The following is a 22669-nucleotide window of genomic DNA, read 5'->3' as shown; positions in this document are numbered from 1 at the left end:
ACTCTCAGCTCTTGCTACGCAAGAATGGTGCCCATGAGATCGCGTGACTTCGCGCTTTGACGGTCCGTGCCGAATTTTCGCCATGTTTCGCCAATGGCAGTACCCTAAGGCACTTCCGTTTCTCTCGAGGACTTGCGAGCAAGTCATCGAGTTCGTTTTGCGTCAACCTGCCGAGTCAGCCGAGTTGCGTGTTTTGTTTGGTTACTGACCACGTGCGCCTTCGACCACATTTTGTTGCAGCCTCATGGTCAATGCTACAGCGATAGCTGCTAAGGGTACTTAATCCACTTATCCTGATCTCTGTCGCTATTAACATCATTGTAGCTGTGTGCTAGATCCGGTCTCTAGCCACACGCGCTTCTCCTGCGGATGCCATATTTTTCCACAGCCGCAAGCTCAACGCTACAGCGATAGCTGTTAAGGATACTTAAGCCCATTTCTTATGGTGTGCATTGCTAGCGCTATCATCTCGCTTATCTACATCTTTTTCCCTTGAATAGAAGCTTAGCTCGCTAAAAAACTGTCCATCCCTCTGGTCTGTTCTCACTTATGATTTGTTCGATCCATGGTATACGACACGTGAGCCGTCATGTCGTCATTGAGGTTGTCGTTGTCATGCTGTGGTCGTTGTTGTCGGATTTTTCGCCGTTATGTTTGCCTCTGTGAGAGCATATGCTGTTTGAGGGGTCACTTCGACCTTTCGTCAAGCTTCGTCTGTTTTCCTTACCATCGTCATAACCATGACAACGGTCCTTGCCAGAGAGCTTTTACTGCGTGCCGTAAACAAACCTAAGACGAATTCTATCACTGTGACAAGCTAGAGAGCGATACACGTCGAAAACACATTTTTACAGTGATAGCGACATACAGCTATCACTGTATACAATAGTATTTCTTCATAACAGCTGTCACAATAAGTAGCTGTTCATAGCGATAGTATCGTACCGATACTTATAGCAATAGCTACTCATAGCGATAGCGCCATGACGGCGATAACCGTAAATAATAATTCGTATTTGGTTTGGAGACATATAACGAATAGATAGAAAGGAAAATGAGGGAACGAGCAGGGTGGCACGTACCACCTTAAGGGTGTAAGAGGCGGCGGCGAAAGAAAAGAGGCTCCACCAAAAGGGAACGACTATACTACCTCAACGTTCAGGGTGGCAGAAAAGAACAAGAATGGGAGAAGCTCCACATATATATTATCGGGAGGAACGAAGTTTATTCTTTAATGTGCTTCGCAGAAGCGCACCCTAATAACGGTGAGGCTCCGTCTCCACATAGAAACTATGTATGGTAAGAGCTCAATCGAGTTAACGAAGAACGTAAATGGCTGAATACTCATCTACCCTTATCGGTGCGAAGTCAATGGACAAGAGCACCTCAATCTTGTGTTGAACACACGAGGCTGATGGGCCAGCTGGGATCACGAAAAGTGGCTTTGGGAGTTGTTTACCTTGGCACAGGCAGAGATGCTGACCGGAATGTTGAAATTATGGCATTCCTGGAAGAGGACATGCCAAACTCAGCCCTCCCTACAATCATAGTGGTTGATTTCAACGCCCACATACAGGAGTTGGACAAAGTCGCAGATCGGATTGGTAGGCTGCTGTTGGACTGAGTATATAAGACAGACCTGATCTTGGTAGACATTACCACAAAATGTACTGGAGAGATCACATGGGAAATTAGGAATAAAGGCTCATGTATTGATTTTTGCCTGGTGTCACCTACTCTCGTCTCTCGGTTAGGCGAAATGGCCATTGAAGCTACGGGTCAATAAAGTGCCGGCTGTGACCACGCCAGCATTCAAATCATTTTAGAGCCTCCAGAGACAAATCAGGCTGTCCATTCAGGATGGTCTCCAATACTTTGCCAAACTGGGCCATAGAGAAAATTGCCAGTGCACCCGAGGAGGAGGCTGTCAGATACGACCTCACGCGGCACATGGGTTTCGAAGGTTGGACGCAGGCTGCCGTAGCGAAATTTCAGGCTCGCTTGCAGACCAACAAGGTAAGGGGGGGAGAAGGTACAGGGGCCGGTGAGATAGGGAGTTAGCGACAGTTCTAATGGCGCGAAAACAGGCATGCAGGCAACACAAACTGGTCATTCGGGAGGTGCTCGATCCACCTGAGATCCTTGACCATTGGAGTAATTACCAGAAAGAAAAAGAAACAAAATGGCCCGTACAGAGCTCGTACAGCTCAAGATGAGGAAGATCGAAGAAAAGTTCCCGTATGAACTAAAGACAGCGGGCAGACAAGTGGGCAAGAAATTCTGGGGACATGTTCAATCCCTTCAGCCTACAGCTGTCTCGCTCGCAATCAAACTGAGAGACAACGCATGCAGTTCTTAGACTAACAAGTTTAAACCCAATCATCCCTCTTCCTTGCTCTCCGCTTCCTCATCTCTGCTTAATAATGAAGAGGCGGAAAGATACATTATGCAAGGGAAGCTAAAGAGGGCCTTGAAACGTACGGTGGGAAAATCAGCAGCTAGGCTGGATGGCATCTTGGCATCTTGGCATATTCGCCAACTCCATCACTTGCCTCAGACAGTGGACCTCAACCCGGCAGCGCTAAATTGGCCATGCATCTTCAGGCGCGCACTGCTTCACGCCTAACAAGGCTGTACTAGAGATGTAAGGGGTTGAAAAAAAAAACATTGATAATTTCTAAAAAAAATTTTTTTTTTCAGCCAGGATAAAATTGATTAAAAAAATAGAGCTTCCCCGCAGAATTCTGTTGCAATGCGTCTCCTTTCGACGTATCTAAAATTTTGGTCAAAAGAAGGAGTTTGGGTGATTATGAAACACCTGGATCCATCCAGATGGGGGCAAGGACTTTGCTTCAACCAACGCTTGAGCACCTCGTCTGCCGCGTACAGCAGATTCCCCCTTCTTCTGCGGCATGCGAAAGAAACTGGTCCGAGTTTGGAAATGTGCACACCAAGCTACGCAACAGACTTGCAGATGATCGCGTGCAAAAACTTGTGTACGTGCACTCAAACCTCAGTGTCTGGAAGGCTTCGTCCACGGCACAGCAAAGCATTGACGTGTCAAGCGGAAATGAATCGGATACAGATTGATACAAATGTCGGTCTTGACGATTTGTTGTTACATCAATGCCTTGGCGCAAAATCGTGCCTAGATTTCGAACCCGGAAGCTCTGCTGGGACTTTCGTGATGTAATAATGTAACAATTATATTCCTTTCAGAGTTACGGAAATAAATGTATCGGGTTTTTTCGCAGCTCTGTGCGCAATCGTCTTTTTTTTTTTCAATTTGTCGCATTTTTCTGAAGAAAGAACCATGAAAGAAACCAGTTTCTTTCTTCACGCCCCTCAAAATTTCATTAAATTTTACATTTCTAGACCGTACAAGGCGACCTCGGTTGGTCCTCCTCTGAGGCCCGAGAGGCAGTGTCAGAACTGTCCCACGAGCGTCTGCTTGCTGCTATGCCGGAAGGCAGATGGGTTCGAGAGGCCTTCAAGTGTGTACATTTGCGATGCCTCAACACCATGCGAGTGAAGCCTACCAGGAGGCTCACCGAACAGTACCGCGTAAGTCCACTTAGGCACTCAGCTCCACAGCAGCCGACCCAATTGCAGAAACTGAGGGAGCATGCAACCGAAGTCGTGCAGGGCTTCTGGCAAGAAACTGCACTGCAGAATACGGCAATGTCCATCTACTGCGCTCACAAGAGGCTATCGTGTAGAAGGAGCCCGTCTGCGACAATTCCAGGAGCAGAGGCCTATTGAGCGAAACCCAAAACGGTGTCCTTCGAACACGGCCACTGCGCTCCAAATTCACTGCGGGCCTTGGCCCACCCTACCCCTTGTTCAGCAGCTCCGAGGAAACAATCACAAATATTGTTATGGAGTGTTCTGGGATTCCACCTACAGCGTCGACAAATCGTTCCAGCCCCGTAGCCACCGGCTCAGCCAGGGCCCCGGATGACTGCTATGCGCTGACAGTGGCGATGGGCTTTCACCCGGAGGGACATGGCCCACAGTGAGAGGCGGTGAAGTGACTGAGAGGTGACTGGAATTTTGGTAGTGCTGCGTATAACTGCAGGTCGGCCATCACTGACGTGAACCAGTTCAGTGATGTGAACGTAAGACGAGCCGTCGGTCCTCTTTTCCTTTTCTGTCATTTCCTGTTTTTTTTGTGTTTTTAGTTGCTTCTGTTTTGTGCACGTTTGTGCTTTTATTTAAATTGATTCTTCTTGTGAGTGGCAAATCTGAACTCTCGTTGATCACCCTACACAAAGGGGAAGACTGCGTAGATCATCATCAACAAGAATAACGCCTCCTAGTCTTCAGGAAGGAGGGGATAAAAAATAGCAATCAGACATAGGAAAGAAAGGAGGGAAAAAAGAAAGAAAGAAGAGGATGACAGACCACACGTACTTCAGTAACATGGCGACGACGAATAGAGTGGCTTAGCATATCTGAAGATACAGTCAGTGGCAGCATGCATGCGCAGAACCTCAGCTCCTCATCAATTATTTCTTGCACTTGTTGGGTTCCTTTGTAGGCACGGCCGATAGAGTCCACTGTTTCTAAATCTCGCTATTTCGCTCATCGTCACGCACAGAAGCAAAGGGGTGCCGCGATCGTTCTTTAAAAGCGAAGCTTGCTTTGTTTCTTCTCCCGACTTTCCGGCCGCCGATTCTGTGATGGTCTTGCCGCGCTCGCCGCTTGGTTTCTTGCAACACTACCAGATGGCGCTCGCCTCCGCGCGCATCACGGCCGGCGCCACCGCGGCAGCGTGGCAGAACTTGTGCGTATCTCCCGTGCTGCGGCGTTTATACTTTCCTATGCGACAAAAATGCAGGTGCTGGACTGTGGAGGTCGCGATCTGGGCTGTGATAGTGTAAACGTTCCAATCGTCCATAGCCTGAAGAGAACGCTTGGAGCTGGCGTCTCAACTGCGTGATGGCCACGTATGCAGAACGAGCACGTAAACACGCTCCAGCAAACTCCATGAATAGCAAGCGTGCACTCAGTGTCGAGGACACCCGGGCCCGAAAGAAGCGTCGCGCGGAACAGGAGCGTCTTCGCTACGCAGTGAAACGTGGTGCGGACCGCGAATGTGTATATAATGTATGCATACAGTTATGGTAATTGAATTACGTACAGCCCCATAATTTACCTGTAGTTTAACACTTAATTCTACCACGAAGCGATGTGCCATGGGAGGCAATGATAATGCGCAACGCTCTCAGACCTGATCAACAATGACGCGCAACAATGCCTCACGCAAACACGTCTCCCTGCGTCTTCTTTGGACTACTACGCAGACAAACAGCAGTGGTGCGCGCAAGGTATAATGTGCAACATCAACTCACCGCTCTCGTATTGGGCTAAACGCGGAAGAAATTACACATTCGCCGCCAACATCACCGCTAATTATCGTCAATCAAAGCAGACGGCATATGAAACTTCGCTTACATTGATTCCCACAGTGCGTGGGATCCGCCGATTTCTTTTTTTCTAGTTCCTTTGGAATTAAAGCGGTTCCGCGAGCGACCATCGATTCGCGCGACTTTCGGATTTCCACATCGGTTGTGGCATCTCTTGCGCACATTCCTTCATTTTTCGGGGACGCACCTACACAAGAACGCACTTCAGAAAAGACCGGCAAGCCGCGTTTCCTTCGAAAACGACGACGGCACCGCGCGACGACGTTGTTTTCGATACGATTCCCACACAGACAGCGAACGGGCGATTCTCTCTTTTATGGCCACCAAAGGGGGGATGGCGGAGAGCGTGTATTATGCGACCGCGTGCGTAGTAGCGCGCGCGCACTCCATTCCTGCGTAGTTTCTTACAACTGCCGGTTGTGTGCAGGAGAGCCCCGAGTAACGCGTGGGCTTTGCTTCCACGCACCAGCGGGGCCATCGGGGAGAGACGGGTATACTTCTTTTTCGTTATTACTTTTATTAGCCGAATAGGAGAGAAGCAGACGACAACGCCTTGCATCGTCTGCTCGCTAGTGTCGAACGCCTCCGCGGGACATCCTGCAGGGTGGCGTCGTCTGCTACGCGCCGCACGTCGGCGACGAGCAACGCACAACTTGAAAGGCGCAGCGAATCGCTGCGAATGGGATGCTTTCTTTCGCGGCCCTTTCAAGGCTGGGTAACATTGAAGTCCCCCCCCCCCATTTTTTTTCCGTCTCGGATAACAGACAACCGGAACAGACACCTGTCCCGTATTAGTGCGTCGTCTGCAAGCTTGACCCTAATCACAGATGCGTTCCGCACGGCGATTTCTGTTTCGTCTGTGCTTGCACGTTAGAAACATAGGAAGGAATACGGGAACAACTGGCACCAGCGACGTCGTTGTCGTCTGCAAGCTTAACCCTAATCGTCGGGTCGCAATTTTGTTCGTAGGCGACAACGCGCTGCTCCTTGAGCGCTTGTAACAGCGTGAATGCCAGAGATGATCGATGTACGAGGCGAACAAAGGACGTGCAGACAGCCGTCCGTTACACTGGCTATTCGTTGTTTCGCGCTGCCTTTTCAGCACGTCTGTATACTATAGCCGAGGGATTCTCGCGGAACGAAGAAGCACTCCATCTTTATTTCTGCCAGCACCGCGCCTGCTAAAGGGCCTTTGTTCCGCATGGCCCACGCGAAGCGCAGCACTTTAGCATAATGTGTTATACACTGTAAAAGAAGCAGACGGCCGTAGTCTGTGCAGCCGGCGTCTTGAGCACACACGCACACGCACAGACGCGAGAGAGACGCCCGACGACGCGTCGCGCCAAGCGCGCCCGGCGTAAACGTCGGATCGCCCGCAATTAAACGCACACGCGCGCCGAGTATGTAAACCTGGCCATGACGAGAGAGCGCGAACGCACGCACGCACACAACTGACGCCCATTCATGGACGAACGGAGTAGAGCGCTCGCTGTGGTTTCAAGAGGAGAGGAGGAAGACGACTTGTAGAGGTTTTGCTGACGTGCGCGCACGCGCGTTTCCCGGCGCCCCGCACACCGGTCGATCCACTTGTGGCCAGCTGTACGCCCGAGGGGTGGCGGTGGTGGGGTTTTGTGGAGGGAGGGGTGCCTGCCGAGGGATGCGAACCGGCTTCGTCGGGCCTTTTTTTCGTGAATGAAGCCGGCCGTTTTACTACGAACACCTGCTGTGCGCAGGCAGCGCGCGGGCACTCATTCAACCTGCCGCGATTGCGTTTGGCGGCGCCTGGCGGCGTGGCGTCTCGATACTTGCGGGCAGTTTGTTCGAGGAAGTTGCGGGCACGGCCCGGTCGGGGAAAGCCCGAGACGTTCGAACACATTGTATCGACTCTTTTTTCTGGCATGTGTTTTATTTCTGCGGGCATATTAGCGCTGGGCGCCTGTCTCGCCGTATAGAATCAGTGGTGGAGATCTGTGCTTGGGTTCTATCGCAAAACCGAATCTCAACACACTTTACTACGGGCGCAGTCTGCAGCCGGCTCCGGAATTGTACCACACCAGATCACCGGATACTGCCAGAATAGCCTAACCGAGCGTAGCGCAACCTAACCTAACCTTAGCATGACTGCAATAACATCGAACTCGAGGAATTGTACCACACCAGACCACCGGCCTCGTTTTCTACGTTTTGCATCTGGTTATTTGCATGCTGTTCTTATCTTTTTCAGTGCTGCCTTGGTCACGAAATTTTTTTAACGCTAGGCGTTAAGGGCCTCGTGTCGCGTAAGATCCCGTGTCGGCGTCTTGCGTCAGACGTCGCTTAGCGAAAATCATTCCGCACCACAACCACACAGGCCCTCCGCGTGGCTCAGGGGCGTTACAGAACTAATTAAATTTCTCAAAGTAATATGCGTAAGAAAAACCGTAAAGTACAACCTAAACACAACCTACAGACTTGATAGCGTCGGATTGTAATTCGAATAAACATGATGGTTACATAAGCTACAGCTGCCGGGTTAGAGTAAAGAAGCATGTCAGGGAACTTTGAATGCTATCGTGTTCCGCTCTTAAGGGCGAAGCTTATGCATGCTCCAAATTTTTACGATCGCACTGCAAGCAAGTGTCGCAACTAATACGAGTTGACTCTCAACTCCTTCTTTTTTTCACCGTCGCACAAGCGTTAGCGCATATGGGATGAAGGGAAAGGGGAAATGTGGCATTTACGTAATGGATTTTTGCTGAACTTAGCATGCAAAGCTTTTAAGATGAAATACTGCTCGTTAAATTTTGGGCGGATGAGGACATCACTTTTCGAGCAGACGCCTGGTCTATATCAGCGCTTGCCATTTCAAAGTGGTCTGCCCTTTCGTGACGAACCGCACACCACTGTTTAACCTTTCGTGGTCTAATTATATATATATATATATATATATATATATATATATATATATATATATATATATATATATATATATATATATGTATGAGCAGCAGAGGACAAGGTAGTTTGACATTACGAAATTTGTAGGCAAGAGATGGGTGTCGGTCAACGTTGTAGAATTGTGCTTGGAGATCATTGGAAGCTACCTTCGTCCTGTAGTGGACATAAAAGACGACGACGACGACGATGATGATGATGATGATGATGATGATAGCAGTGATTCCGACGCCATAGTCGTGGCGGCGACGGTGACCGGGATTACGCTGATTGTGTGATATCGACATTGACGATGGGTACGCGGTGTTGGCTCGGTGGTAGCTATGATGATATAATGGAGACGTTATTGTTGTTGCTGCAGCTGATGATGATGATCTCAATGATGACGACGACGATGGCGTCGACCTTACCAAAACCAGCATGCACAGTGTGACAACGTACGATGGGCCGAATGACCCTCTGGTCGTCACTAATGCCAATTCAGCCGGAGCCACTGCACGGAACTGCTGGTACTAATGCTCGTGAGCACAGCCGTGCGTACGTGACCGCGCGGCAGTGCATATTCTCATGCGTCTTCCGCGCGTGCAACAACAACGACGTTATATACGCGGACTGCACAAACTCGCGCCGGCGTGCAAAGCTGCCGAGCGCCCTCCTCGTCCCTTCCGTCTTTCTAGGTGGCGCCGTGCGGGCTTGCTCCTGCGGGACTCTCTTGTTCATTCCGCGGTCGAACCAGGCCGTGGGCGGCCAAGGGCCACACGTATCTTCTCCACCCCCCCCCCCCTTCCCTTCTTCTCGCTTTTGTTCTTCTTCTTATTATTCATCGTTTTTCCTTTCTTTTATTTCTTCCTTCCTTCGAAAGGTGGTGGCGAAGGTTGCGTCGATGCACTAGGCCGAAATGGCGGATCACCGCATCTGATCGCGTGGGGATGGGCACGACCAACGAGGAGGATGTGATGGCGCCGCGACTGATCGTGGCTGAAAGATCACGGCGCCGCTTTTAAAGGAGGAGGGGGGGGGGGGGGGGGGGGGGGCTTGCAGCTTGGCTAGTTTTGCGTGCCGTGTGTATGACTCCTCTATCGCTTTTGAGCGGGCCCAGGCGGCGATTCGCTTGAGGCCGACTAAGCATCCAGGAGATGTAAAAGAAGACAAAGAAAAGAGATCAAGAAACGATGCTATATGACCTTTCAAAGCTGCTTACGCTTTCCAGGGCTATATGTAGCGTCTTTGTCGAGGCACCGACGGCGACATCGTCGAGTTTGGCTCATTTTGCGGCATCCCTTCTTAGCCTGCGACCTTTTCTGTTTTGTTATTTTTGTTATATTGCTGTCGGAAAAAGTATTCGCTTGCTGATTTGCTATAGGATGCCAAGGACAAGCGGTGTCTTTGCCAAGGGAGCGATGCTAGACAACGAGTCTGATTTGTGTTGTATCGCTTGTGGCCTCGCTGTCTTCTCTATTTTTTTTTCTGAAATGCTCGATTTTCATATCGCTTTTCGCTAGCTGGTAATCTAATTGCAAAAGGCTAGTAGTGTCCTTGTCAAGGGACAGTCGACAAGGAGTACGAGTTTTGCGGCATTGTGCCCTTCTACTAATCTCGCTATCTGTCTTTCTTCATGTAGTTTATCTTGAAGTGAGCTTTCACTGGGGCCTTGTTATCAGTTATTCTTCGATCCTGGGCAACTTGATGTCACTCGAGGTCAGAATGTAACAACAATCGACCACTCTATAAAAGTCGTCATCGGATCAGCTTTTATGATCTGCGCTTGTAAACATTGACAACATTGACTCCGACATTCGTGCGGGTATACTGATTTGCAAAGCCTCCACAGTTATCTCATCCTTATCGAGAGATATGTCGAAATGGAAAAGAGAGATGAAAATGCAAACAGAATAGTCTAGTATGACACGCGGTTTGCTGCCGTACACGAATAGGAAGTGAAAGCGTGACATCAGCTATTAGCAATTTTGTTTTATTTGTGCCAGTAGCCTGGCGTGCTATCTAGTGGGTGCTTATTTACTCTACCCTGCGTTTCCCTTCCCAACTAGGGCACATGTGGTTCTCCCTTCATGAATAAAAGACTTTGTTGTTGTTATTCGTGTTTGAGTACAGCCCTGTGTAGGAAATCATGTGAAGCGAACGAGCTTCTTGGGATATGATTAATAAAAATCGGGCCCGTCGGTTAACCCCCTTTCTTTTCGCCCTGTGTAGAATGTGCTTTTGTAATCGTACGCCAGCTAACTCGTAAGTTCGGCTAGATTCACTATCTAGTTACCTATAGCTTGACTAGCGACAAGCTGTACGACCCTGACACAGCTATAGGTGTCGAGACAGAACAGGTTGTCTACTGCCACAAAAATTTCATTCAGGCATTCTATAGGTAGTCTAGTGACTTATTCCGTGAAGTGTATAGCTTTTCTGTAGACAGCCTGCCCACTCGTGTATGACCTTGGATATTTTTTTGATATGTGCCTGCAGCCATTCTGAAAACAGCTATTTCAGAGGTCGGCGAGCCACGATAGACGAAGCAAAGTGAGCTTGCTGAATATACGCTTCATAGCCGAAACGACAAGTTTGAAAGAACGCAGAGTAGTCTACGAGAGGGTCGTAGACAATATATAGGCTATAGATTCATGTCTACAAGGATAACGCGAGAAATTTCGCAGCTTGCTTACTTCTTGAAGACTTTATTTGGTGCCACTAAAATCAACAATGATGCACACTTGAAACGTTTTTCTTTCGCATGCACGCACGAACAACTGTCACAGCACAAATGGCACAACAGTCGGCAAGGCGGGCAGCGCAAACCTACCACACTCACGTGACCCTTGGCCCGTGCGCGTGCGATTTTCGGCTTCCACCGTGCCCTCGATTGCCAAGACAGGGAAATTCCAAACCGCCACAGCGCAGTCAGGTTATGAACTAGCATTTACGCTCATAAATAACATGGAGAACAATATGTAATATATGGCATCGCTATAAGCAGGGTAACCTGCCAGGTTCAGGGATGGCACACGTGAGGTTGACAAGGAACTAGGGAAACAGGTCGAGAATGAATATAGCCACGATAACTGGGGAACTTATCCCGCGCACGCCCCGTAAAATACGTGAAGATACGAACTTTAAGTAGAGGTAGTGAGAAATTGCACTGAGGTCATTGCGTGGTAGCACGTCCGAAGAAGCTAATCTCGTGGTCTGAAACTTTATGTACAGTTCCTTGCATACTGTACGACATTCAAGCAGAGAGGTTGCGGCGCAGAACATCGTGAGCAGTTCGCTTGCGTAGCTGGCAAGACTAACGTGTTGTTGGACACTGTCTATGTATATATATATCTAAATCTCATAGGAAACCTGAGAACAAAAACGTACGACCCACGGCCAGATGCTGCCTTATGGTAACAAGAGCATGCTTTTATTCGCACTTACTTGGTGGTAGGACTAAGCACGTGCGAGCTGAGTGTAACTCAGTCAGTTTGTTTTAAGCACTTCATCTGTTAAAAAAAAAAAAAAAAAAACATGCGTGGTAGATTAAAGTATGGTATGCTGCCGTGACGAGCAGCTTCTGACGAGGTGATAGGGGCTCGTAAGTAATATAGCTAAGGCCAAGATTAAAGGCTCGCTGTTGATGAAATGAAGGGCTACAAGCCTTTGAGAATTAGCACGTTTCAGTAATCAGGAACTAGTGAGGCAGCCGCTACCGTCGAGGTGGTGGTCTCGTCCGGTAAAGACTTAAGTTTCATACCTAAAATTACTCAAGTTTATGAACTGGAAAGGGAGGTTGCACCAACAGCAGCGGGATATCGCACTGTTTGTTCCTGCATACCGAAACTGCTGTGCGACTCTAACCTCTCGGATCTGCGACTTCATCCGCTGAAACTGGCCAACAAGGGCAAAATATCGCAAAGTGTGTATGTCTTCGTTCGACGCAGCAACGTACGGCAAGGCATTTTACAGCAGCCGCCCGCAGGCTTACGCAAAAACTGACGCGATTGACCGCGTGGGTCCTCAAGCAAGGCATTGTCTCGCGCTCACACTTTAAGCCGTAATTCGCGTGAGGGTTGAAATATGAAGGCGACACGGCTTCTTGAAGCACTGCAATGTCTCAACGATCTGGATTTGTTTCCTATGCCTAATATCTTGCTTAAATACTGAACCACAATGCGCCCTACAATCGTCTCCTATACGCTCGAACTTTCGCACAGAGTCCGGATGCCAGCGTCTTCAGAGGCAGCATGCTGCACAGCCAGAACTGATTAATGCTTTGCCTACATTTTTTCGAGGTCCCTAAGCCCGAATGTTTGATAACTCGATTGCGTTGCATTTGTCTAGTTGTTTTTCTGAAGGGCAGTTGTGCAATTCACCTCGCAAACCACGTGTTCTCACTACCAGTACACATGTTCTTTCAAGCCCACTCTCTTCAACACCAGTGCCATAGTACCTATATGAGGGACACTGACTATATGTGTGTCAGTAAGCTGTGCACTGATTTCAAAAGGTAAACACGAAGGTCTTCGGTTGCGCGCACAGAACGACACGCTGACACGTATCCTTATTGACGAGCACGTCGAGAGATCAGGGCCACGGTGCTTCGCGTTAAGCAACGTGAAAGAAGCCAGCCGGTGCGCTGCGTTATGCGAGCTTGCCACAAGACCAGCTTCTAGCAATCGCGTACAGTAGCGTATACGTGTCTCCACCTACGTACGACACGCCTAAGTACTATAGCCGCTTGACACAGCAGGCTGTAACCTGGATTATTAATGTATCCCTCAGGGCCTTTCGACATTTCAGAGAGGACGACAAGGAAGAAGCGCCCAGTGCCGTCAGAGGCACAGATCGTTTTTGTAACGGAACACTCTTATAAAACTACTTCCGACAAAATTTGCAGAAGTGTCGTTATCCGACCATTGACCCAGGTTTATAAGGATGACACGATTCTCAAACCGCCTCAAGCAATGTCACAGGCCACTTGTTATACACACATCAGGTCAACATTAGATCATCACATCAGGTCCAAAAACGGCGCGACAGTAGGGTTGTAGTGTTCAAGTCGGACAGCACTTATGCCCTTCAGTTAGGGACTGAAACTTCCATGCAAGCAGTGGGCTACAAGTCACAGTCACAAAGCGAGACAAAAAAATACATGGGTGGGTCGTCAGCCTTGCTCAAGTTATTCCTTCATAGTTGCAGCCTTCCAAGGCGCAAGTGATGATGTACGCGGGGTGTTCAACGCACTTCACGATGTCCGGGGAGAGACCATTGCCTAACGTCGACTAATGTTGGGAGACCACTCTGAGGGAACACGTCCGATCTCATTTTGCTCACCATGAGAATCAGGTTGTTGCGGTACGCTTCCGGGTGATACAGCTGGTCACGACACCACCTTGAGCGACACATATACGATCGTACACAAAGTACAACCAAGTCGCGACATTTTCGACAACGTGGGCACGTCGTGTAAATGGAACGCAAATATCTCTGCTGTTGTAAAAGGTATGCCCGAGTCGACGCACACAGTCCTGTTTTTTCAAGCGTCGAAGAGTGCTGAAGACCCCTTGGCTGCTATGCGACATCATTCTGTCGAGGATGCTTCGGCTCTGTCCACTCAAAGTCCAACCGAACCGCTCTCACATGCGAAAACTTTCAGAGTTTACCATTGCTGTCTTGGCACTTAAGGAAAGCACAAGGTCCTGCATTACACATCTGTGGTTGACCGGCAATAGTGTTAAGGTAAGTACACGTGTCCTTTCGGCGCGACGACATATCATGTAGTTCTCATACGTTCACCACCTCGAGCAGCGGGCACATTTGAGGATTCACACGCACGCATCGCTCTTGGTCTCTCGTTTACTCGGAGCTTAAGTGCATGGCCATGCGCTTGCCATCCGTGGTTAACCGACACTAGTGTTGAGGTAAGTTCACGTGTGCTTTGCGTGCAACGCTAGATCTCGTGGTTCTCAGGTGTTATGTACATCTCAGTCTCGTGGTTCCCACATGTTCACCACCTCGAGCAGCGGACGCCTTCGAAGCACGCGAGATCACGCGACTTTCATGTGTCCGATGAACCTGGATCACGCGTTTTCTAGTTCACCACCTCGAGCAGCGAGCACCTCCGAAGTGCGCAAGATCACGTGGTTTTCAATTGTTCTGGGCACCTGAGTCACGTCGTTTGCAGATGTTCACGGGCACTTTCGAAGTCTGCACACGCACACCGAATCACTCTGCCGCCTCGCTTCCTGACAACATTTCCGTCAGAACCCTGCTAGACAGAGAAAACAAAAGTTCGTAGCAGGGTTTCCAGCAGCGGTACTTAGCACGGAACTTTCGCACCGTCTCAAACGTTCACGTGACCCGAGGAGGAGGCACGCCAGCGCTTCGGCTCTCAGCACGAGCAGGAGCACTCGACGAGCACAGAGATTGTGGCCAGTATCCACCGGCACTGGCGCCTCTGCGTCCAGTCCCGGCAGTGCCAGCGGAGCACCGTCTTGTCCGCCGAGCTCTTCTCTCGGCAGGACATTCCCGGCGGGAACGAGCACGACCGCCGGCTCTTGTAGCAGCGGCCCTCGCGTATCCATCGGGGCCAGAAGCGCAGGCCCAGGTCCTTCCACCGGTACACCAGCGGGCAGTAGGTGTAAGTCCAGAGTAGCTGGCGCATCTTGCGCCTCAGCCTCCGGCCCATGTCCAGCCGGACCCGGAGCCCGCCGGGGAGCTCGATGTTCTTGAGCCGGATCTTCTGCAGCTCTCGGGGCATCGGCCTGGCGGGCACCAGGCGACCCTTCCTGAGCCGGAAGCCCGGCTTGAGGCTTCCTGCATTACGGACAATACGGTGACTTGTATTGAAGGAAAGGTTATCACACTAGAATTGTTCGTAGGAGTGAAAGCCAGCCAGTCCGCTATGTCGGACGTGTTATTAGCGAATGTGGCCACCCCATGGCAAACAGCACTTAAGAAAAAGCTTTGTGAATACGGCCCCAATGTCAGAGAGTTTCGGACAGAGATACAGGCCGGGTGACATGCGCAGCGGTCGAAATACAGTTGGTATATCAAACACAGGTTCTGCGCGACAGTTGAATTTCAGAGCAATTTGTGCACGCAGCCCAGAAAACAGTACAACACTATACTATTTTCGCGTGTAGTAAGAACACGCGATATGTCCGAATAAAAAGTTGCGTGCATGCCAAAGCTGCGTCAATATTCAGCATTTTCTCAGGTCTTGCGGTCCGTAAACTTTTAATAGTGACTGTGCACGGTATACGGTGATAGGGAAGGGAGCCACATATTTTCGTTTAAAGCAAATCAAACTGAAGCTCATTCTGGTTTACATATTATGAGGATTCGTTGCTCGAGCAGAAATTAAGTGTTCTGTTTTTCACTTTGGTGCAATGTGTGCATTGTTTAACCTGTTGGCTAACAGCTTTTATCGAATTATTGCGATAACAACTATATGGACAACCCAGACGCGTTTCCGCCGTCGCCATCGTCGTGAGGTTGTGTATAAAGTATAAGTGCGATAACGTCGTGACTGCGCGCCGTATGCTGTATGTGCGAGTGAAAGCGTGCGAGAGTAAGCCGGCGATGGTGGCTCGATCTCGCGTGCACAAGGGTCTACTCCGGCGGCGGCTGCGTACGGCGCGGACGTGTGCACCCTGTCTTGAAAGCGATCTGCGATTGGGACAGAATGCGCCGAGTTCTGATAGCTTCGTGTGCGCTGTGTTCGTGCCGCTTAGTTCGCGCTGCAGCGAGAGGCAGTACGAAGGTCAATTCGCGCGCAGCTGCTGCCGCGCTTCCTCGCACCAGCGTTTTGACAGCGAGCCTCCGCGGTCATCGAGTGAGATGGTTTCATGATTTTTTTTTCGTGCGCGCGTGTGACACCATGCTTTCTAATTCAGTTAGTGAGCGAATGTTACAAGGGTACACGGCCGCCGATAAAACTACTATGTTGACTTCGTATAGCTGTCTAATAATTTGCTATCGCAATCCATGTTTCACCTTTCGGGCCAAACTGCGACCTTTTCTTTTTTATCATGCGCTTGCTCTATTCAGAACTTCATGAAAATTGTCGTCCATTTGATAGCGATAGAGGCGTGTATAATCAGATTGCACGAGCACATAGCCTAGAATCTACACGAGCCCTAGAGATTTCATCGGCATGTTCTGTGAAGCATGTATACATTATTGCAGACGGGCGTGCGCAGATTTCACTACACTGTGGCCAGTGCCACGTGACTTACAGCCTGTGCCGTGCTTTGGCGTTTCAGAGAAGAGAGAGGTCATTGAGGTAGGATTTGGAATCTTGAAAGCAGGAAGGCGACTGAACCATTAAAAGGACCTGGCGGGCCACAGGCTAGGCCTTTGCAGGCTGCGTGTTTGTGAGTTCTGGCATGCTGACTGGAAAATTAAGCGTGAATAAATTGCACAAGGAGGCATGGAACAGACGAGGAGAAGCGCTTGTCCTCGTCTGTTCCATGTGTCGTTGTGTAATTTAGGCGTGCTCAGTTGTCCAGTCAACATGTCGGACCAACTAGCCGAACAGTCCTCCTTTCTTCAGTTAGTCGAACAGCATGAGTGTGGTCGAACTCTCGTGCTACGGTCATTTACCATGAACCACTGCATTGGATGTGACGATGGGTGTCGCGTCATAAAACGTGTTACGCAGTGCGATCTCAAAGCAAAGAGAAATTTTTACCTCGAGGGCCCAACTCCTGACTTCGACATTCAAATACCCACGCAAGGCACAGAAATACTGTCACCAGACAACCCAATGAACCAGTTTCTATATCTGTTGCGTTTAAAAGAACAAAATGTTAATTTACAGAAACTTGCAAACAGAACTTTCTGTTTGACATTTTTGCAGAAACAGACGAAACGAGGAAGAGTGATATAGAATTAGGCATCAAGTTTACCACTACGTGTCAACCAGCACCATAAACGATTAAAATTTGTAAAAGTGGACGTTTTGGAGCGCACAAAGCTGAAAAGGGTTATGGATTAGTTGTCAATTTACGTGAAATAGTTACTTTGTTTACGTGGATTCTGCCAAAGTTAGGTTCACAGAGGATCTGTGCCAACTTATAGCGCATTAACTCTCGGCGTTTTAGATGTCCCAATAGACAATGTTTACGCGAATTCGGTGACTGTTTTATCGAAGAGTTACAAACTCGTAAATGTGGGAGCATATTCTTTCTAAGTATCCCAATCTTCAGCAGTATTTAAGCATAATGGCCAAAACCAATAAAGCTGCTTCCAAATGTAAGAAAATTTGCCTTTTTTTTTTCATTATTCATCAATGAATTTTATTCATATAAGTTGGGAGACAGCCAAATTGGAGCATACCTGAAGTTATAATGAAATAGGAAGGCCCAGATTAAGAGCGTGTCTCTTAAAAAACCCGTGCTACCCATCAAATTCACTGCTGAATTTCTCGTCGCCAGAAACCTATACTAGACCTTTTGAGCTTCCTCAAAGATCCTTCTCTAGCAACAGAAGAAGCTGGACCAATGTTGGTACAATATTAGACTCGTATGGATCTAGCATATGTCCAATGTGTAACCCCGTGTACATGCTTCCAATCTCTGAAAGTGACCCCCTAGCGAATTCTATGCATAGTCACGTTGAACCCATATTGGGCTTGCATTGGCTCAGCCTGCAGTCCCGCTTGGGGTCGCACTGGAAGCTTTACAGATCTGTTGTTTTACCATTGGGGTGGAGGTAGCTTTCCTTCGGCCTTTGCACGGCCATGAACTTTGGGTCGAAGTGCCCCGCCAGGATCCTCTGAAGGTTGGCCGGGTCCAGGTCTTCGGGTCCAGGGTCGTACAGGTGTCCGACGGGCTCGACCAGGTCGATGACCGGAAGGTCGTCCGAGGGCAGAGGGCGCAGCAGTAGCGGCGGCTTGACGTCCTGACCCTGACGATCGCCCTGGCGCTGCTGTAGCTGGGCCATCTGATGACTCTGGCGACCCCTGGAGGGCCTGCGAGAGACAATGACACCGTTTTCGATGCGGAAGAGTCCGTGCGTGTGGAGTTGTGAATAGCCTTCAGAGGGTCACTAAAGAGAAACAATATTTCATATAAGCCTAATGAAGTATTCATTCAAAACTCTTAAGTGCGTAGATTTCGCGGCAATACATTGATCATTAGAAAAAAACCCGAAGGTCAAAGTTCCACTTCCTGAATTTCGCGCCGTAACTCCAACGCCAGCATGTCCCTGTGGCGTCACAAATGGAAGCTTGGCTTCCACATACGTCACCATTCTGCGTTATCTATAGCTGCCTTAACGCTACTGGACAGTGAAATGACACTTCAGCAATACGGCTGATGGGTGTGCGGGATGCGATGCTGGGATTCGACTTGGCGCGTGCGCAAATCACAAGCCTTTTGTGCGCATATAATGAGTGTTTCCTGAATGACCTACCAGTTTTTACTCGGAGCTCTTATTGTCGTCGCGTGTTTTTGTGTGTGTGTCTTTCTCCGTGTCCTTGTTTGTTGGGGCTGATTTAGAGAAATGAATTCGTACCACCTATAGACAGCTCTAGTCGGCATATGCTTCTAACTGTAGCGATAAGGCTAGGTACGTCGACGTCGCTCGTAAAAAAATTAACAGGCGTGCTGCACGTTTCTTCTGCAGGTTCCGCTGACGTGGGGCAGTAGCAGCAGCGATTACAGAAACAGAAGGCAACACGCTAGCACTGACGTCATTCACGTCGCATCCAGTTACCGAGTGCCGAAACGGAAATTCGTTCAAAGTATAAGAGGCATAGTAATACGTCATTCAGTGTGTTGTGACGCTCGCCAGTATTTTTTACAGTAGTTCAGAGGGTTTGGACCTTCGTATAACGCAATAAAAATGGCTGATAGAATTGCATATGTCAATACATATGTATATACTTCTTTAGTCTCGACTGGTAATTGCGCAACAGGGGTTTTGTCACAACAGAGACCTTGTCAACAGAGGTCTTGGTGTCAACAATTCCGGGTAGGAGCGCCAACATTTCATTTTATTTTCTTCTGAAATTTTGCGATAACCAACCCGTTGCATCTCGCGGCTCTTAATGTATGAAAAGATAATTAGAATTTACATGCTTACAAGATCCTGATACGTCGCTATAGATATCGTTGAGCTCCTGCGTCAAGGGGACAGGTCTGGTACCCTTGACTCTCCAGTTTTCACTCCAGCGAGTTTTCAATAACTCATCTAGACACCGAGGGAACGCTTTCAACGGTGGCTAATTAACAGGTTCATTCGTATGCTCCGGAACCCCACTTAGCGCATCGTGAAAAGAGCACCAGATCTATACGCCATATCCGATAGTGATTCAAGCGAACACGAGGTAACTGTCTTACAGCTAATGGTGCATGCCCACTGACAATATGCGCACCGTCAAAACGCAGAACAATTCACATGTGATCATATGGCGCACTGACGTCATCATGGTCGCAATGTTTGGTTATTAGCTGCGTCCATGATGTCCCGTGAAAAAAATATCTGCGGACTGTACATACAGCCTTGGTCTTACGGCTTTTTATTTGTTTTTTATTCTTTTTCTTCGACTTCGCAAACTTCTTATTTTTGCTGTATAAAGTCTGTACACGATCTACATACACAAAAGTTCAGAACTATATCGTATATCGTTTTTTTTTCCTTTTGTAAGATTTTCGTGAATCTCATGACCACCATGCTGCAGTCTGATTTAACAAAACTAACTGACTGGTGTCACACTTGGCAGATGGAAATTAGCGTATCCAAAACTAAACACGTAAAATTTGCTTCGATTACTCGGTTTACCTCTGACCAGTATACAGTACGCGGTGTTACTGTTGACTCAGTATCTTCAGTCAAGTGCTTGGGTGTTCTGTGTACCTGAAATTCAAGCTGGAATGCTCACAGTGAATACAGTACCACAAAAGCATGCAAAAACCATGGTTACCTGAAACGGTGCTTACACGTTGCGAACACAGATACCAGACTTCGCGCGCACAGTTCTCCTATCGGGCCAGGCTTTCTTTAGAATACGCGTCCGTAATTTGGCCACCCCCATCACTCTAATCTCACGAATCTACTCGAATCAGTCCAAAATAAAGCTGTGCGGTTCATCTTATCTTCATACTCTCAATATCAAAATGTGTCCGCCTTAAAGAAATCACTCAATCTCCCTTCTTTTGACATGCGCAGGAAAGTATCACCGTTGTCCTTCTTCCATAGTCTTTACCATAGCAACATTGCCTTCGCTCCAGCCCATATTCTTCCCGCTACCCACATCTCTACCCGCGCAGACCATGTTCATAAAGCAAAACCCATACTTGCCAGGACTAACGCTTACCAAAATTCGCCTCTAGTTTTATCCATTGCCGAGTGGAACTCGCTAGCTTCAAACATTGTCTCGCTTACGGAATCGTCATCATTTCACGCAGCACTGCTAACCTTTTTAGAGCGTATCGACCTGTCCGAACCCACGTATGCTTGAATATTTACTTACAGCGTTTTCATGTGCTTGGCGTTGTGTAACATTAATTCCATTTCGTGTGATGTGTATTTATGTAGGTTGTTAAACTAAATCATCATTCGATTGTATCTTTAAACTCGTGTTCTGATGGGTACTGGTCATCTCCATCGCGTTTTAAGTTCTTATGCTTTATTCACGCTACCAAATATTGTATAAACTCCGTTCCTCTTTTCTTTCTTTCTTTTCTTCTTTTCTATTTTGTTTGTTTCTGTTCGACGTTTAGATCATTTTCTTTTATTGTTCTTAATGTCTTCCTATATTATTTGCATTGTACACATTGCACGTACGATTGACCTTTTTCGTCCCGTCTCCCCTATGTAATGCCCTAACGGGCCCTTAGGGTACTCAAATAAATAAATAAACAAATAAATAAATATTTCGCACAAGATAAATTTAGGCTATTTTCCTGTAATTATCTTTAGGTAATGCAACCGAGCGTAAAGCTGTATTGTTTCAGTTTTACTTGAACCAGAAATGAGCCTTTTTTTTTTTTTTTTTGCTGAACCGTAAGAAAAGTTTTGGTTCAGTACTCTGTCTGCACTCCAGTGTTCGCGCACCGACACAGACCACACATAGTGTCCATGAAGGTCTTACCGCCGTATTCAGAAATGCACCTCAACTTGAAGCTCATGCTTGACATTATATAAATGACGCCTGGTGCGAACGCGCCCAAGACGCTCATTGCGTTTCTTTTGGTGCGTTCACGACAGGCGTCATTTAAATAAAGTCAAGCATCGGCTTCAAGTTAAGATGCATTTCCGAATACGGGGGTTAGTCAACACCACCTAGATAGCACAAGGCCTTTTCACTCCGATCCATGCCCTATTGTTAGCTGGCCCGACTGCAATTTAATCTAACGGGGATGCTCCCGAGTAGGCAACAGTGATATCGACGTCACCGCTTTCATCACGCAAGCCTTGTCAATGGAAAAGGCCAGGTAGCGTGACGTCATGGATTGGAGTTGCATTGTTGTCATGCATTGTTGGTTAGTATGCGGACGCACCTTGAGGTTCTTGGTGGCGCTCCGGTGCGGGCCTGCGCGGTCCGTGACGTCATCGCGAGGAGCAGGAGCACGAGGAGGGCGAGCGCTACCGGACCCGCCGGCTGGCGTCTCCGCATGGTCCCGCGCACACCACCTGTGACGTAATCAACAGTCACGTGGTCACGTGTGACGTCACGCTTTGCCGATGACAGAACGCGGTACGCGTGAACGAACTTCCAGGGATCTGCAAAAGGCGTTTCGCCGAAATGAAGTAGCACATTCACTCAAAACTAACGCTATTACCGGGCCCGGCCGATTGCTCGATTCGCGATTTGCGTTACCGGCTCGGAATCAAACGAGGCGCATAGAATTATTCGCAGACGCCACAGAAGCTGGATGCTTGTATCGCAAGGAAATAAAATGGACAAACTTAGAGGATCAGAGGCAGGTAGACGAATAGACAGACGAACTTGCGAGCTTCTTACCGCTGTGCCCCAGTAAAATTCGTCTTTTGTCTCCTTCAGTATGCGTACCGATGGAAATTTGAAAGTCCCTTCGGCTGAGCAATTTGTTAAACTAGCAAGCTTTTAAGGACGATCACAGTTCCCGATTTACCCACAAATAGCGCTCGAAGCGGCTGGTGGATATTATACACAGGTTTGTTTTTTAATGGTCGGCAGGCTCCAGCAATCGCAGTAATAACAACATATTCAACTGCAACCGAACGCTCAATGAAGTCGATTATCGAACTCTCGAATTAAAATTTGATTCGAAGCAACAGCATGAAACAAATATTGCCGTGGCGTAGCGACGATGATAAAACAGGAA

The 22669-nt window shown here is 48.4% G+C and overlaps 1 protein-coding gene across 1 annotated transcript; it reads right to left on the bottom strand.

Moving 5' to 3' along the window:
* Positions 1-11030: 11030 nt before the first annotated feature.
* LOC126525861 (noggin-2-like) lies at positions 11031-22130 on the bottom strand. Its single transcript, XM_050173828.3, has 3 exons — positions 21863-22130; positions 18056-18327; positions 11031-15167 (listed from the first exon to the last, which is right to left on the bottom strand). The coding sequence occupies exons 1-3, from the start codon at positions 21976-21978 to the stop codon at positions 14743-14745; spliced, it is 813 nt and encodes a 270-aa protein (XP_050029785.2). The 5' UTR covers positions 21979-22130; the 3' UTR covers positions 11031-14742.
* Between the last annotated feature and the right edge of the window lie 539 nt (positions 22131-22669).

The sequence above is a fragment of the Dermacentor andersoni genome, chromosome 8 (genome assembly GCF_023375885.2).
Source record: "Dermacentor andersoni chromosome 8, qqDerAnde1_hic_scaffold, whole genome shotgun sequence".
Classification (NCBI taxonomy): domain Eukaryota; kingdom Metazoa; phylum Arthropoda; class Arachnida; order Ixodida; family Ixodidae; genus Dermacentor; species Dermacentor andersoni.
Note: the sequence above shows the minus strand (reverse complement) of the source record. Positions and strands in the feature narration are given on the sequence as shown.